The sequence below is a fragment of the Diuraphis noxia genome, unplaced genomic scaffold (assembly GCF_037042655.1).
Source record: "Diuraphis noxia isolate RWA-SAM2 unplaced genomic scaffold, SU_Dnox_SAM2 contig0003, whole genome shotgun sequence".
NCBI classification, from domain to species: Eukaryota; Metazoa; Arthropoda; class Insecta; order Hemiptera; family Aphididae; genus Diuraphis; species Diuraphis noxia.
The window spans coordinates 49220557-49232764 of record NW_028301713.1 but is presented as its reverse complement, the minus strand read 5'-3'; the positions used below and the strand labels follow the sequence as shown (position 1 = coordinate 49232764).

Genomic DNA, 12208 nt, shown 5'->3' with positions numbered 1-12208 from the left:
ACCAAAAAAAAATTACTGTTACGTAGAGCCATAGAGGTGACCATTACGGAATTTACGGAAGTTTTACTGTAGATGCCATTATAGTCTTACTATGTCATTACTTCATAAACATTCTGTATGTATAAAACATTATGTACTAATATATTATTTAATTGAGTCTATATAGGTATTGATTGTTCTAGTTTTGACTGGAACAAATGTAGTTATTAAGTAACCATATAAAATATTACTTTTTTTCTTGTATGTAGATAATTAAAATGTATAAAAACGATCGACTCTGTCACAATTTAGATACAGTGATCTAGCTATATTCAACATAGAAAGATTAATTTATAACTTATGAATACCTAATGGTAATAATATCTTAGGTTTTCTAGATCAGGCATATAAATTTATAAAATTAAGATGCATACAGTATAATAAAAAAATAAATACTTATTTAATATTTTATTGTTTATGTTCAAATTTTTAACATATTTATTTTATAAGGACGGAAGAGGACCTATTGACTATGAGCTCATTTTCAACTTTGATTCCATTCAATTTTTTGTGATAACTAAAAACTAGTCAGTGGCATTCATTCTCATAAAAGGTGGTGTTAAAAAGACAAGTTCCGCGTGCATGGGTTAATAAAAACCTTAATTTTTTTAAGAGTTAATTAAATTAAATTTTTTAATTGAAGTCTGAAGAAAATATTACCTTTTGTTTTTAAAACCATATACTGTTAGTCATTTGATATGCTACCTACTTACCTTCACATATTTATCCAGTTATAAAAAATATTGTATTTAATTTAATTATCAATAAGCAATTCAAGTCAGAAACCATGTTTTGTCAGTAATGTTCTGTGATACTCTGAACATATCTTTATACCTACTATATTACCTATTGATTGTTACAGTTTATGATGCCGTTGAAAATAATATTTATCATAACAAATCAGCTGTACAATGTCTTCTAAGCATCATTAATTTTATTAGACTTCAACAAAACAATCCTTTACAGTAACTATTATTTTTACATAACTTAATAGTTTTAAAAATGTTATTCCTTTACTTAATAAGAAACAAATTAAAAGATTTTTTAGAATTGTGTGATATCAATATACTATTAATAGTTTTGTATTTTTAGAACAATTTTAGATATAGATTACTTATATGTATCCCAAGCAGCTCAATTTTGCTCTGCATATTTTACTTCTATCCAATATTTAGAGCTATGGTGTGAAACTAAATTTAAGTAAGTTATTGATTTTATTATGTTTATCTCAGGCCTTGTTGATTGTAAACATTATTTTACGAAGTTCTACTAAAAAATAGTATATTTTTGGTATTTTAATTTTTTTAACTCATGATGAATCAAAAAAATTAATTTTATAAATTGCAGTTAGTTATTAACTAACTTAATTTATTAGAAAAAAAAACATTTTAATAGAAAACTAACAATTATTATTTTTGAATTTACTAAGATTATTTTGTTAAAGTAATTCGTTCTATGATCAACTAGGCTGTACTTTTTTTATTGGCTTCTTAATAGTTGCTATTAACCATTATTTATGGAATATCCTTATTGTATTTATTTACATAAAAGTGAACACGTCATAATATTGTATTACAAATGATTATCATAATTTTTTTTCACATTTAGAAAAATGAACAAAGTTAAAGAGTCAATGGTATTTAATCCTGTGGATGTGATCACAGAAATATTACCAGAAGAAGGACTTTTGTTGCAATCAATTCTCAATGAAGTATGTTATTAATCTATTAATATTATTCTAAATATAAAGTACTACTTATAATTATTAACAATCATAAATACGAATTGATGCATATAATTTTATAAATGTATAATATAATAGGTAAAAAAGCGGGAAAGTGAATATCGCTCTGCTGTACAGTAGGTTACAAGTGGATTACTGTAATGGATGGAATTAAATTTGAATCCAATGATATTATATCATTATATACGAAAAACGATTCTGAACGGAGATGGTTTATCTGTCTAGACTCTAGAATATATCTATATTATATAATATATATAGATTATTAAAAATTTTCAAATCTTAGATTTAAAAAGAAAATTTTTTATGAATTTCTATCTTAAAATAATTTGCAAATTTTCGTGATTTTTACGTATGTTTTCAAAATTCAAACTTTGAATGCTTGTAAGAAAAAATTGAGACTAATTATTTCTTTTATTTTTGAACTGCTATTGTAACAATATGCTTGGAGCCTTGTATTAAATTTTCAAGCTTTTCTACCCAACAAATACATTTTTATCGTTATTAATTTAAAATAACTAATAATGATCGAAAATTGCATATGCCTATAAATAGTTCAACTTAAGTCTTAATATTTTGAAAATTGCATGGGGAATAGAATATATTTATATAAATATTCGGTGAAAATTTCATGTATCTATGGTCATTTGTTTTAAAGTTACATCAAAAACCAAAATTGATTCTGTCGAAAATTGATTGTGTGTAAAAATTCCCGTTTTTTCCTTTATTTTTAGTTTGTTTATCCCAATTTTTAAGAAAAATATTAGGAATTTTTCACTTTTGACCACCCAAAGTACCAACTAGATTCACTTCCTGATTGAACAAGGTACTGAAGTCAAAAATCGAAGCACTTTTACTGCCCCAAAACGTGATGACAGACACAAAAAAAAAACACACATCATGGTAAAATCAATACATTCATCGCTCCGCTCAGAATCTAAAAAATAATTGAAGCCAATAAACAAATAAAAATAGATTTATAGATAATTTTATTTTATTATAAGAAAGTTTGAATTTATTTTTAATTTCACCAATTGGGTTTTCTTTTTTCAACAAATGACTGTAAACCTTCTTTGCAATCATCGAGTTTTAAATTATCAAGCATAGTTTGTTCTCCATTCCTGTAAATACATGATAAATAAAGTTGTTAAATAAATGTGGCCTATACAGTATTTTTTTAAATGTTTAAAACTATAACAAACATTTTTTTTAAATACAAATTACCTGTAAGCCAATTTAATATTTTCATCGATTTGTCTGTAAAAAAATTTCTTTCCCAAAGAAATTACAGAACGGCTTTTTTGACCAACTAACATCGTCAACTTGGTAATTTCATCATCTAAAGGTAATATTAATTAATAGAAACAATAACAACCAAATATGTTTTAAATAATTAACCTAATACTTCAGGCGGAACAACCTTACTAACAAGACCAGTTCTAAGGGCTTCTTCAGCATTAATTGATGTAATTCCTTGCTCCTCTCATAATCTAAAATATTAATATTACCGGATTTACATTTATTTGTAACATTCTTCTTCTTCTAAAGGCATTTCTACTCTCTAAGAGTTTTTGCCGCCATTACTACACTTCGCCACCTGTCTCTATCTTGAACTGTCTCCCTCCAATTCTCGACTCCAAGGATTTTTAAATCATCTTCTACCACGTCTATCCATCTTTTTCTCGGTCTACCTCTTGGTCTTTTACCTATTGGCTTCCATTCCAATGTCACTCTAACTATTTCATTCTCTCGCCTTCTCATTATGTGTCCTAGCCATTGTATCCTTTGGCTTTTAATGAAGCTTGTTACTGTTGTTAGTTCCAACATATCGTACAACTCTCTGTTGTACCTCCTCCGCCAATTCCCCGTTGTTTCATCAAAGACAGGTCCACATATTTTCCTCCATATTCTATGTTCAAAAGTCCTTAGTTTTCTCTCTGTTTGTTTGGTTGTCGTCCAAGCTTCGCAACCATATGTTAGCGTCGGTCTTATAATGGCTACGTATAATCTTGCTTTCGTCTTCCTTGATAACATTTTGGACGTGAAAAATTTTGTCAGTGCGTAGAACGTTCTCTGAGCTTTGTTTATCCGAATACTTATTTCCTTTGACCAATCATTCTTTGTACTTAATGTAGCTCCCAGATATTTGAAATCGCTAACTTTTTCATAGGCTAAATTCTCCGACTCACTAGGGTCCTCCCCACTCTCAATTAGTTCCATTATCTTTGTTTTCTCAGTGTTAATTTCAAGAGCTATTTTTTTTGCCGCTTCTTCTAACACTCTGGCTGCGTTGGCTGCGTCTGAAAGTGAATCGCCTATTATATCTAAATCATCAGCAAAGCCTAGGATCTGTATCTTATTCTGACCGATTAGTAGACCACCTTCATTGTCCTGTAGTACCCTTATTACCTTCTCTAAAGCAAGATTGAAGAGTACTGGGGACAGGTGGGGACAGGGCATCTCCCTGCTTTAGTCCGGTTTCCACTATAAAGGTTTCTGATGTTACATTTTGTGTTCTCACTCTGTATTTCGTGTTTTCCATACACATTTTAGTTAGGGATATTAATTTTTTTGGGAAACCGAACTCATACATAATGTTGTAGAGGCTCTCTCTGTGGATACTATCATAGGCTTTTTTGAAATCTATAAAAATTTGCCACATATTCTGCCGATATTCGTATCTCTTTTCAATTATTTGGCCTATTACGGATAGTTGTTCCGTGGTTGAACGTCCTTTTCGGAAACCACATTGATATTCACCTAAACAGTCCTCCACATAAGGGACCATGCGATTTAGTAAGATTCTAGAGAAGACCTTGTACGCAGAGTTCAAGAGCGATATCCCTCTATAATTATCACATTTTGTCTTATCTCCTTTTTTGTACAATGGTATAATGATTGCCTCATTCCAGCTATCCGGTACCCGTTCTTCCATCCATATTTGCTGGCACAGTCTGTATATTACTACATGTAGCTCCTCGCCTCCATATTTAATGAGTTCTGTTGGAATATTATCTGTACCCGGTGCTTTCCAGTTTTTCAGGCCAATTATAGCACTTTTTACTTCATCTAGACTAACATCCTCTACATAGGGCTCCGGTCTTTCATATTCGACATGCGTTACAGGCTGGGCTGGCATGTTACCATTTAGTAGTTTTTCAAAATAGTCTTTCCATCTCTTAGCTCTTGACTCTGGCTCCATTAACATTTGTCCGTCTTGGTCTCTGATTGCATTCCATATAGGGTTGAATTGTTTATACTGTTTGATGACTCTAAAAAAATTTCTAGTTCTCCCCTGCGTATGATCGTTCTCTGCGGTATGAAGTATGTTGTTAAAGAATTTTCTTTTTTCCCTTTGAAGGTCGCTTTTGCAGATTTTACGTTCCCGAATGAAAGCTTCTTTAGTTGTTTGAGTGTTGTTCTTAATAAAGTCATCTCTCGCTTTGCGACGTTTGTCCACAGCAATTCTACACACATCATTATACCAAGTGTTTCTTGACCTTTTTAGCTCACCAATGCTAGTGGCCGCTGCTTTTTTGACAGCATTACTCACTTTTTCCCAATCCAAGTCTACATCTATTTCTATTTGTACGCTATTTTCTTTAAGCTCTTTCCTTACTTCGCTCTCATATTTTTTCCTCACGGTTTCATCTCTTAGTAACTCTAGATTGAATTTAGCTCTTTTGTTTTTTAATCTCGATTGGCTTTTTAACTTTGATCTAAGTTTGGCAATCACTAAGTAATGATCCGTGTCACAGTCAGCACCTCTGTGGCTTCTTACATCGTGGATTGTACTACGGTATCTAGTCTGTATGAGAATGTGATCGATTTGGTTCAGGGTTTCTCCATCCGGTGACCTCCAAGTGGCTTTGTGAATATTTTTATGTGGGAAAGTGGTACTACTAACAGTCAAACCATTTGATGTCGCTAACGCTATCAATCGCTGACCATTGTCATTGCTGTTGCAATGCAAACTTTCCTTCCCTATGCAAGGGAAGTAATGTGGTTCCCGTCCGCATTTTGCATTGAAATCACCTATTACAATCCTTATCATGTTCCCATTGATACCTTCATATGTATCAGTCAGTTCGTCGTAGAAGCTATCTTTCACATTGTCATCTTTTACTTCTGTTGGTGCGTGACAATTTATTATACAGATATTAATTGGACTAGTGTTGATGGTTAAGGTTGATATCCGTTCGGATACTGGATTAAACTCCTTAATGTACGGTACTAGTGTCCTATGAACTGCAAAGCCATTGCCGAGATGATGTGTATTCTCCATTCCAGAGAAGAAAATTGTGTACTCTCCTATCGTTAGTTGTCCTACTCCCAACCATCTTATTTCTTGTATGGCTGCTACTTTAATGTTGTATTTGTTAAGGACGTCAGCTAAATTTTGACTTGCACCTGTTCTATACAAGCTTGTCACATTCCATGTCGCAATCTTAAAATCAGCATTCCGTTTCCAAAAACCAGTCTTGAATCCGTGTAATCTTGTCCGAGGCTTAGGTGTAGTTGGTTTCATAACAAGATTCTTTTACTAGGCAGGGTTGTTAACCCTGCGCTTAACCCCCAACCTGGAGGACCAGTCTACCCCAACCAATCAAGGTCAGGGTAAGGCTACTGCAGTGTACTTATAGAAGTGCACTGGGCGATGGGAGCGCCACTTTCCCTACGCCATTTTATTTGTAACATTAATATTTTAATATTTGGTTGAGTCCAACTAATATATTCAATAGTTAAAGCTTAAAGTTCTGCTCCTAAAATAAGGATAGCAACATCAATATATCAATATTTTCTGAAAAAAGTATTACTATTTGTTACATTGATATTTTCCTTTTTTTTAAATAAATATTGCTGTTCTGATATTTACCTAAAAAATTAAAATCTGACGAGTATTTGTACTGATTGTGTTAGTTTAAATATCTTATTTGACTTTATATATCGGGAGTGTAAATCTATAGCACGCGTGCCAAAATTGGCACGTTATCCAAATTTCAATTGAACATTATTTAAGTTGAATTGTACAATTTAGGTACTATATAAATAAGCATGTCATTTGCATCTTAATAATTATTTCTTTATTCAAATAAATATTTACTTCAAAATAAATAATTCAATAATTATGTACATTTAGTCTTATAAAAGTATTGGCGATTCTGATGCAATTGAAGGTTGTGGTTCTAGTTATTTGTTAAATATTTCCTCTCGTACACAATACTATCAACAACTCAGAAAATGGGATCGTGTTATGGAGAATTGTGATTTACAGCAGACCACAGGAGTCATTTCCAAAGGTAATATTACAATTCAAGTATAAACTTAGTTTTCATAAAAAATCAAAAATTTTTATTCAAAATATGCTCATATAGTTTAATGTATTTTTTTTTTTTTTTTTTAGATTATTTAGAAGCATTTTCAAACTCTGGATTACAAAATGTTGCTCACATATTGGCTTCCAACAATGATAGTTTAAAATATGACTATTGTTGGCAATTAAATAAATGGGATTTACCAGATTGTGGTGACAAATCTTTTGAATCATTGCATTATCATGCTTTACGACATGTGCATCTAAACAATTTAAATAGGGCAATTCCCATGATTAATGAAGCGAGATTAGTAGTTATTGAGTCTCTATATTGTGCAAGTCTTGAATCGACAGCAACAGTTTATACTCCATTAGCCAAGCTTAAAATAATTGAAGTAAGTATACCTTAACATACATATATTTAATAAATAACACCTAATTGTATTATTTTTTATTTTTTTATTAATGATACAATAAAGGACCTTGATGATTTTATCTCTACATCAGATAAAAATAAATTATTTTGCAACTGGTTAAATCAAAAAACTTTAAGAACTAATGATTTTGAAAACATCAATAAAATACTTTCTCAACGTTGTAAGTTATTGGATTTTGTTGGTGATGAAAGATCAGGCATACTAAGAATGAAAATAGCAGAGCTAGCACAACAAAATGATTGGTTACTAGAATCTGGAAGACATTTAGCAACAGTTGCTACCTTAAGCATTTACCATAAACATACAATTTTATGGGCAAAGGTGGAGGAGACTAGACTTTTATGGAAAAGAAATGACTGTCATATGGCAAGGTAAATATTATTATCTCGATGATACATTTTAATGCAATATTATCATTTAAATGATTCATTTTTCAGAGTTTTATTAAAATTTGTTGTTGAAGAACTTGAAAATTATGATTATCCTTTCTTATATTCTTTAGCATTACAACTTTATGGTTCTTGGATGGAAGAAACAAAATCAGAAACATCAAATGATATTATAAAAAAATATTTCCAAAAGGTAAGATGTTTTTCCAAAATGTTCTTAACATTTCAAAAGTTAGATTAATAAAAATAACTGTTGAGGTCATAAAAAAACATATTAAAATCTTATTAATATGGGATAATATTTTATAATATTTTGATCTTATAAAAACATATATGGTAATTTATTATTTAGAAGCCTTTTTGTAACTGTAACAAAAATATTATCACAACACTATGCTTATAAAACAAATATGTTTAACTCAGAATTTGTATGTGTTGACTATGTTCAATATGTTATATTTTCTTATAAAACAACATTTTCTGATTAACCTAACCAATATAAACCAGTTATTGAAAACATGAAATAATTTTACTTTTACCAAACAAAAAAATAATATTATTATTACATATCAATTAATTATTTTATTTTAGAAATTTTACCACAACACAAATTTATATGATAGTTACTAATTAAAATATTTTAAACCATTTTAAATTATTATATTATAAATCAAAGGTCTTTAAAAACTATTTTTTATGAAGCTTACACAATTTTTTTTTTGTATCATAAATATGAAAAAAGTTATTCAAGTTTGAAATAATAAATTTTTAAACAATAGGAACTTTTTTAGTATTTTTAATACTAAATTATACTAAATTAATTTTTAAAAATTACAACAATATTGGACACTAAATGTTCTCCTATTTACAGTGTGAAAATTTGGCTGCTTAGCCTAGACTACAACATGAATGGTTATATACCGCGCAAAACAGTATTTGCTATGTTGTATGTTTGTAAGACAAAAAAAACACATGGCATCCTCTTAGAATTATATTCAAATGTGTTTTTATATACAGTGAGTGTAAAAAGTATTCGTACACTCCGTGTTTTTGAATAAATATACACTTTTCTTTATAATATTTTATTTTTATCAATAAACCAACATTCACATAGTAATTGATATATTACTAAATGTATTACAAAAAAAAATCATGACGACAGTAATAATTATAATAATAATACTCTTAATCATTATCATAATAATAATAATAATACATATTACTACAATAAATATTCGTACACCCAATAATTTTAACTAAATAAATATTTTTAAATCATTACATAATCCTGTTTAATATTTTGTAGGGTAGCCTTTGGACTTTAATATAGCCTTCAGTCTCCTAGGCATTGAATCAACCAGATGAGATGTTGTTTCTGCAGTTATTTTATTCCATTCCTCTTTTAGAGCGTTTTTTAGAGTTTCTTTGTTTGAAATATTATGCTTTCGAATTTTTGTCCAAATGGTCCCACAAATTTTCAATAGGATTAATGTCCGGAGATTGTGGTGGTACTTGTTACAACAAGGTATTCTGTTACATTTTTAGATAACCAAGCCTTGACTTTTTTTGCAGTGTGCTTGGGATCATTATCTTGTGTAAACACAAAATCGTCCTTGATGCTCATTTTTTCAGCACTTTCTGTAAGATGTGACTTCAAAATATTTAAGTATATGTCTTGGTTCATAATTCCGTCAATAAAGTGCAAGTTTCCAACACCCTGAGCACTCATACAGCTCCAAACCATTACGGAACCTCCTCCGTATTTAACTGTAGGTTGTAAATTCTTTGGTTCCATTTCTGCATTTGATTTTCTCCACACAAAACGTCTTCCATCTGAGCCGAAAATATTAAATTTACTTTCGTCTGTAAATATTACTCTGTTCCAAAAATTAATAGAGCGATGTAAGTTGCCACTTGCAAAATCAAGCCTCTTTTGTCTATTTTTTTTAATTACAAAATATTTTTGACGAGCTATTCGACCATGGTAACCACTGTTTTTCAAACAATTTCTAATTGTACATTCACTAACATGTACTCCAGAAAAATTTGCAAGATTGTGTGCTATTTTAGGAGCGCTAATTTTTGGATCCATCTCAACTGTTCGTATGACTATACGTTTGTCATGGTCCGAAAGTTTTTGTGGCCGACCAGGCCATCGCTTATTTTCGTGACTTTTACAGTCGTCATGGTTTTTTTTTGTAATACATTTAGTAATACATATATAAATTACTATGTGAATGTTGGTTTATTGATAAAAATAAAATATTATAAAGAAAAGTGTATATTTATTCAAAAACACGGAGTGTACCGTGTACGAATACTTTTTACACTCACTTTATATTAAGAGGACATTGTACACATATATGGTGTCTTATTAACACAACATACCAACATTTACATCCAGCAGTTATAATTTAGTATTATTTGTTTAAGTGTTGGAGTGGCCTGACATTTCATTTAACTTAAAGGTTCAAACATCACCTAGGTCCTCTTTTTGATTTTTATAATATTTGTATTTTTAAGTGGGATGAATAATATGTAAAATAATAATATTTAAAAATTTTCATAACTCACTTAAAACTATTGAAAGAATAACAACCCACAATTTAACATAAATAATGTTCTTTGAAATTTTATACTTGGTCAATTTACTATTATTATTATTTAAAGCTAACAACTTAAAATTGTAACTGCTGAATGAAAATTCGATAAGTAGCTTATTTGTAAGATAAAGATTAAACATACAGATGTGACGTCCACTTAACATTTGTATGCATTATTTTAATTAATTTTAAATATGTCCTTAATGATGCTATTCAATATTCATAATACTGTTTCTACATATTTAATTTAAGATTTTATTTTGTAATTTTCTATCATATGGTTATTTGCCCACATTTTTAATAATAAATAAATAATGTTTACTTAGTCTATCAAAAAATTAGAATTGGAATCAAATAATAAAGAAGAATTTGGATTGGATTGTAAAAAAGTACTGTCAGATGCTTATAAACATTTATCCCAATTTACGGATACATTATATCAACAACTATACAAATATATTAAAACAGATGATTTTCAAAAACGTATGCTTGAAATTGAAGACAATATAACTAAAGGAAAAGCATTGGTTGAATTAGGAAAATCAACCAATAACAAAGAAAAAAGTAAGGCTGGTTTTTTTTTGATTTCACAAAGTACAATTGATAAAAGAGATATAAGTAACAAAAACGAGGAGAAGAATAAATATTTGAAACTAACATTGCAGTAAGTAATATGAATAATGCACTTAATAATAAAAAAAAAATATTTGCTATACAATGTTGTAAATTAACTAAATTGAATCATAAAATATTTATTGAATGCATGAAAATTTTATATAAACTTATATATAATATAGCATCATAAAAAGTATGACGTTTAAAGTATAAAAGATATTCCCTGTAAATAGGATAAGTATTTATTATATTTATTTAAACTTTTATAAAAACAAAATATGATAATAATAATGTAAAATTACATTATACATTATTGCAAAAATATTTTAAATATTAAAATTTAATTGCTAATAAATAATATACTGAGTGATCCATTTTAACATAAGATTTCATTTCAAAAAACACTAAAATTTTTAAGTATAGTTTAAAGTCACTACTAAAAAAAATATTTGGGAAAAAATTAAAGTTTTAAATCATAATTTTAAGTGTTTATTCTTTTGAATGACAGAACATTATTCTGAGTATTTCAGACAAGTAGTTTACTAGTTATAACTTATAAATTGAAAGAAGGGCATGAAATGTCTTAATATATCTTAAAATATCCAAAGTTATGCATATCCTTGATGTTAACATTTTATTTTGCTAATTTGTTTATTTCAAAGTTTAAGTGAAATTTTTAGCTATATTCTCATATATAAATGAAATCATGGTATCAAACTCTATTGTTAAATTTTTTTAAACTTAATCATCAATAATATCTAAAATTAAAATTAGACTATTTGGAAATTTATTAGAAATCCTCACACAATGATGTGAAATATTTTTTTGGTAAATGATCAGACAATTCATTATTCTGAACAGTGATCATCATCATACCATAAAATATATTATTATATTATATTATTTTACATAAATTATGAATAAAAATGTAGGTAATGTTTTTTTTAATTTTGTTTTGCATATTTTATAATTTTTAGTGCTATATATTATAACACTTGACTTTGACTTTGGCATATTAAAGCACTAAAAAGTACCAATTTAGTGCTGTAATTTCTGAGCTCTACCTA

General features: G+C 28.6%; 2 protein-coding genes across 3 annotated transcripts in view; one reads left to right on the top strand and one right to left on the bottom strand.

Moving 5' to 3' along the window:
• Positions 1–12208, top strand: part of tefu (Serine/threonine-protein kinase tefu) — a 54112-nt gene that overhangs the window by 20825 nt on the left and 21079 nt on the right. For both annotated transcript variants that reach the window (XM_089222998.1, XM_015511984.2), the window contains exons 32-39: positions 902–1004; positions 1132–1239; positions 1648–1750; positions 6924–7083; positions 7188–7492; positions 7577–7905; positions 7972–8116; positions 10853–11190. In XM_089222998.1, the coding sequence (XP_089079124.1) occupies positions 902–1004; positions 1132–1239; positions 1648–1750; positions 6924–7083; positions 7188–7492; positions 7577–7905; positions 7972–8116; positions 10853–11190 (1591 nt within the window). The remainder of the gene's footprint in view (positions 1–901; positions 1005–1131; positions 1240–1647; positions 1751–6923; positions 7084–7187; positions 7493–7576; positions 7906–7971; positions 8117–10852; positions 11191–12208) is intronic.
• On the bottom strand, positions 2756–3120 carry LOC149057479 (enoyl-CoA hydratase domain-containing protein 3, mitochondrial-like). Its single transcript, XM_089223000.1, has 2 exons — positions 3008–3120; positions 2756–2904 (listed from the first exon to the last, which is right to left on the bottom strand). The coding sequence occupies exons 1-2, from the start codon at positions 3097–3099 to the stop codon at positions 2811–2813; spliced, it is 186 nt and encodes a 61-aa protein (XP_089079126.1). The 5' UTR covers positions 3100–3120; the 3' UTR covers positions 2756–2810.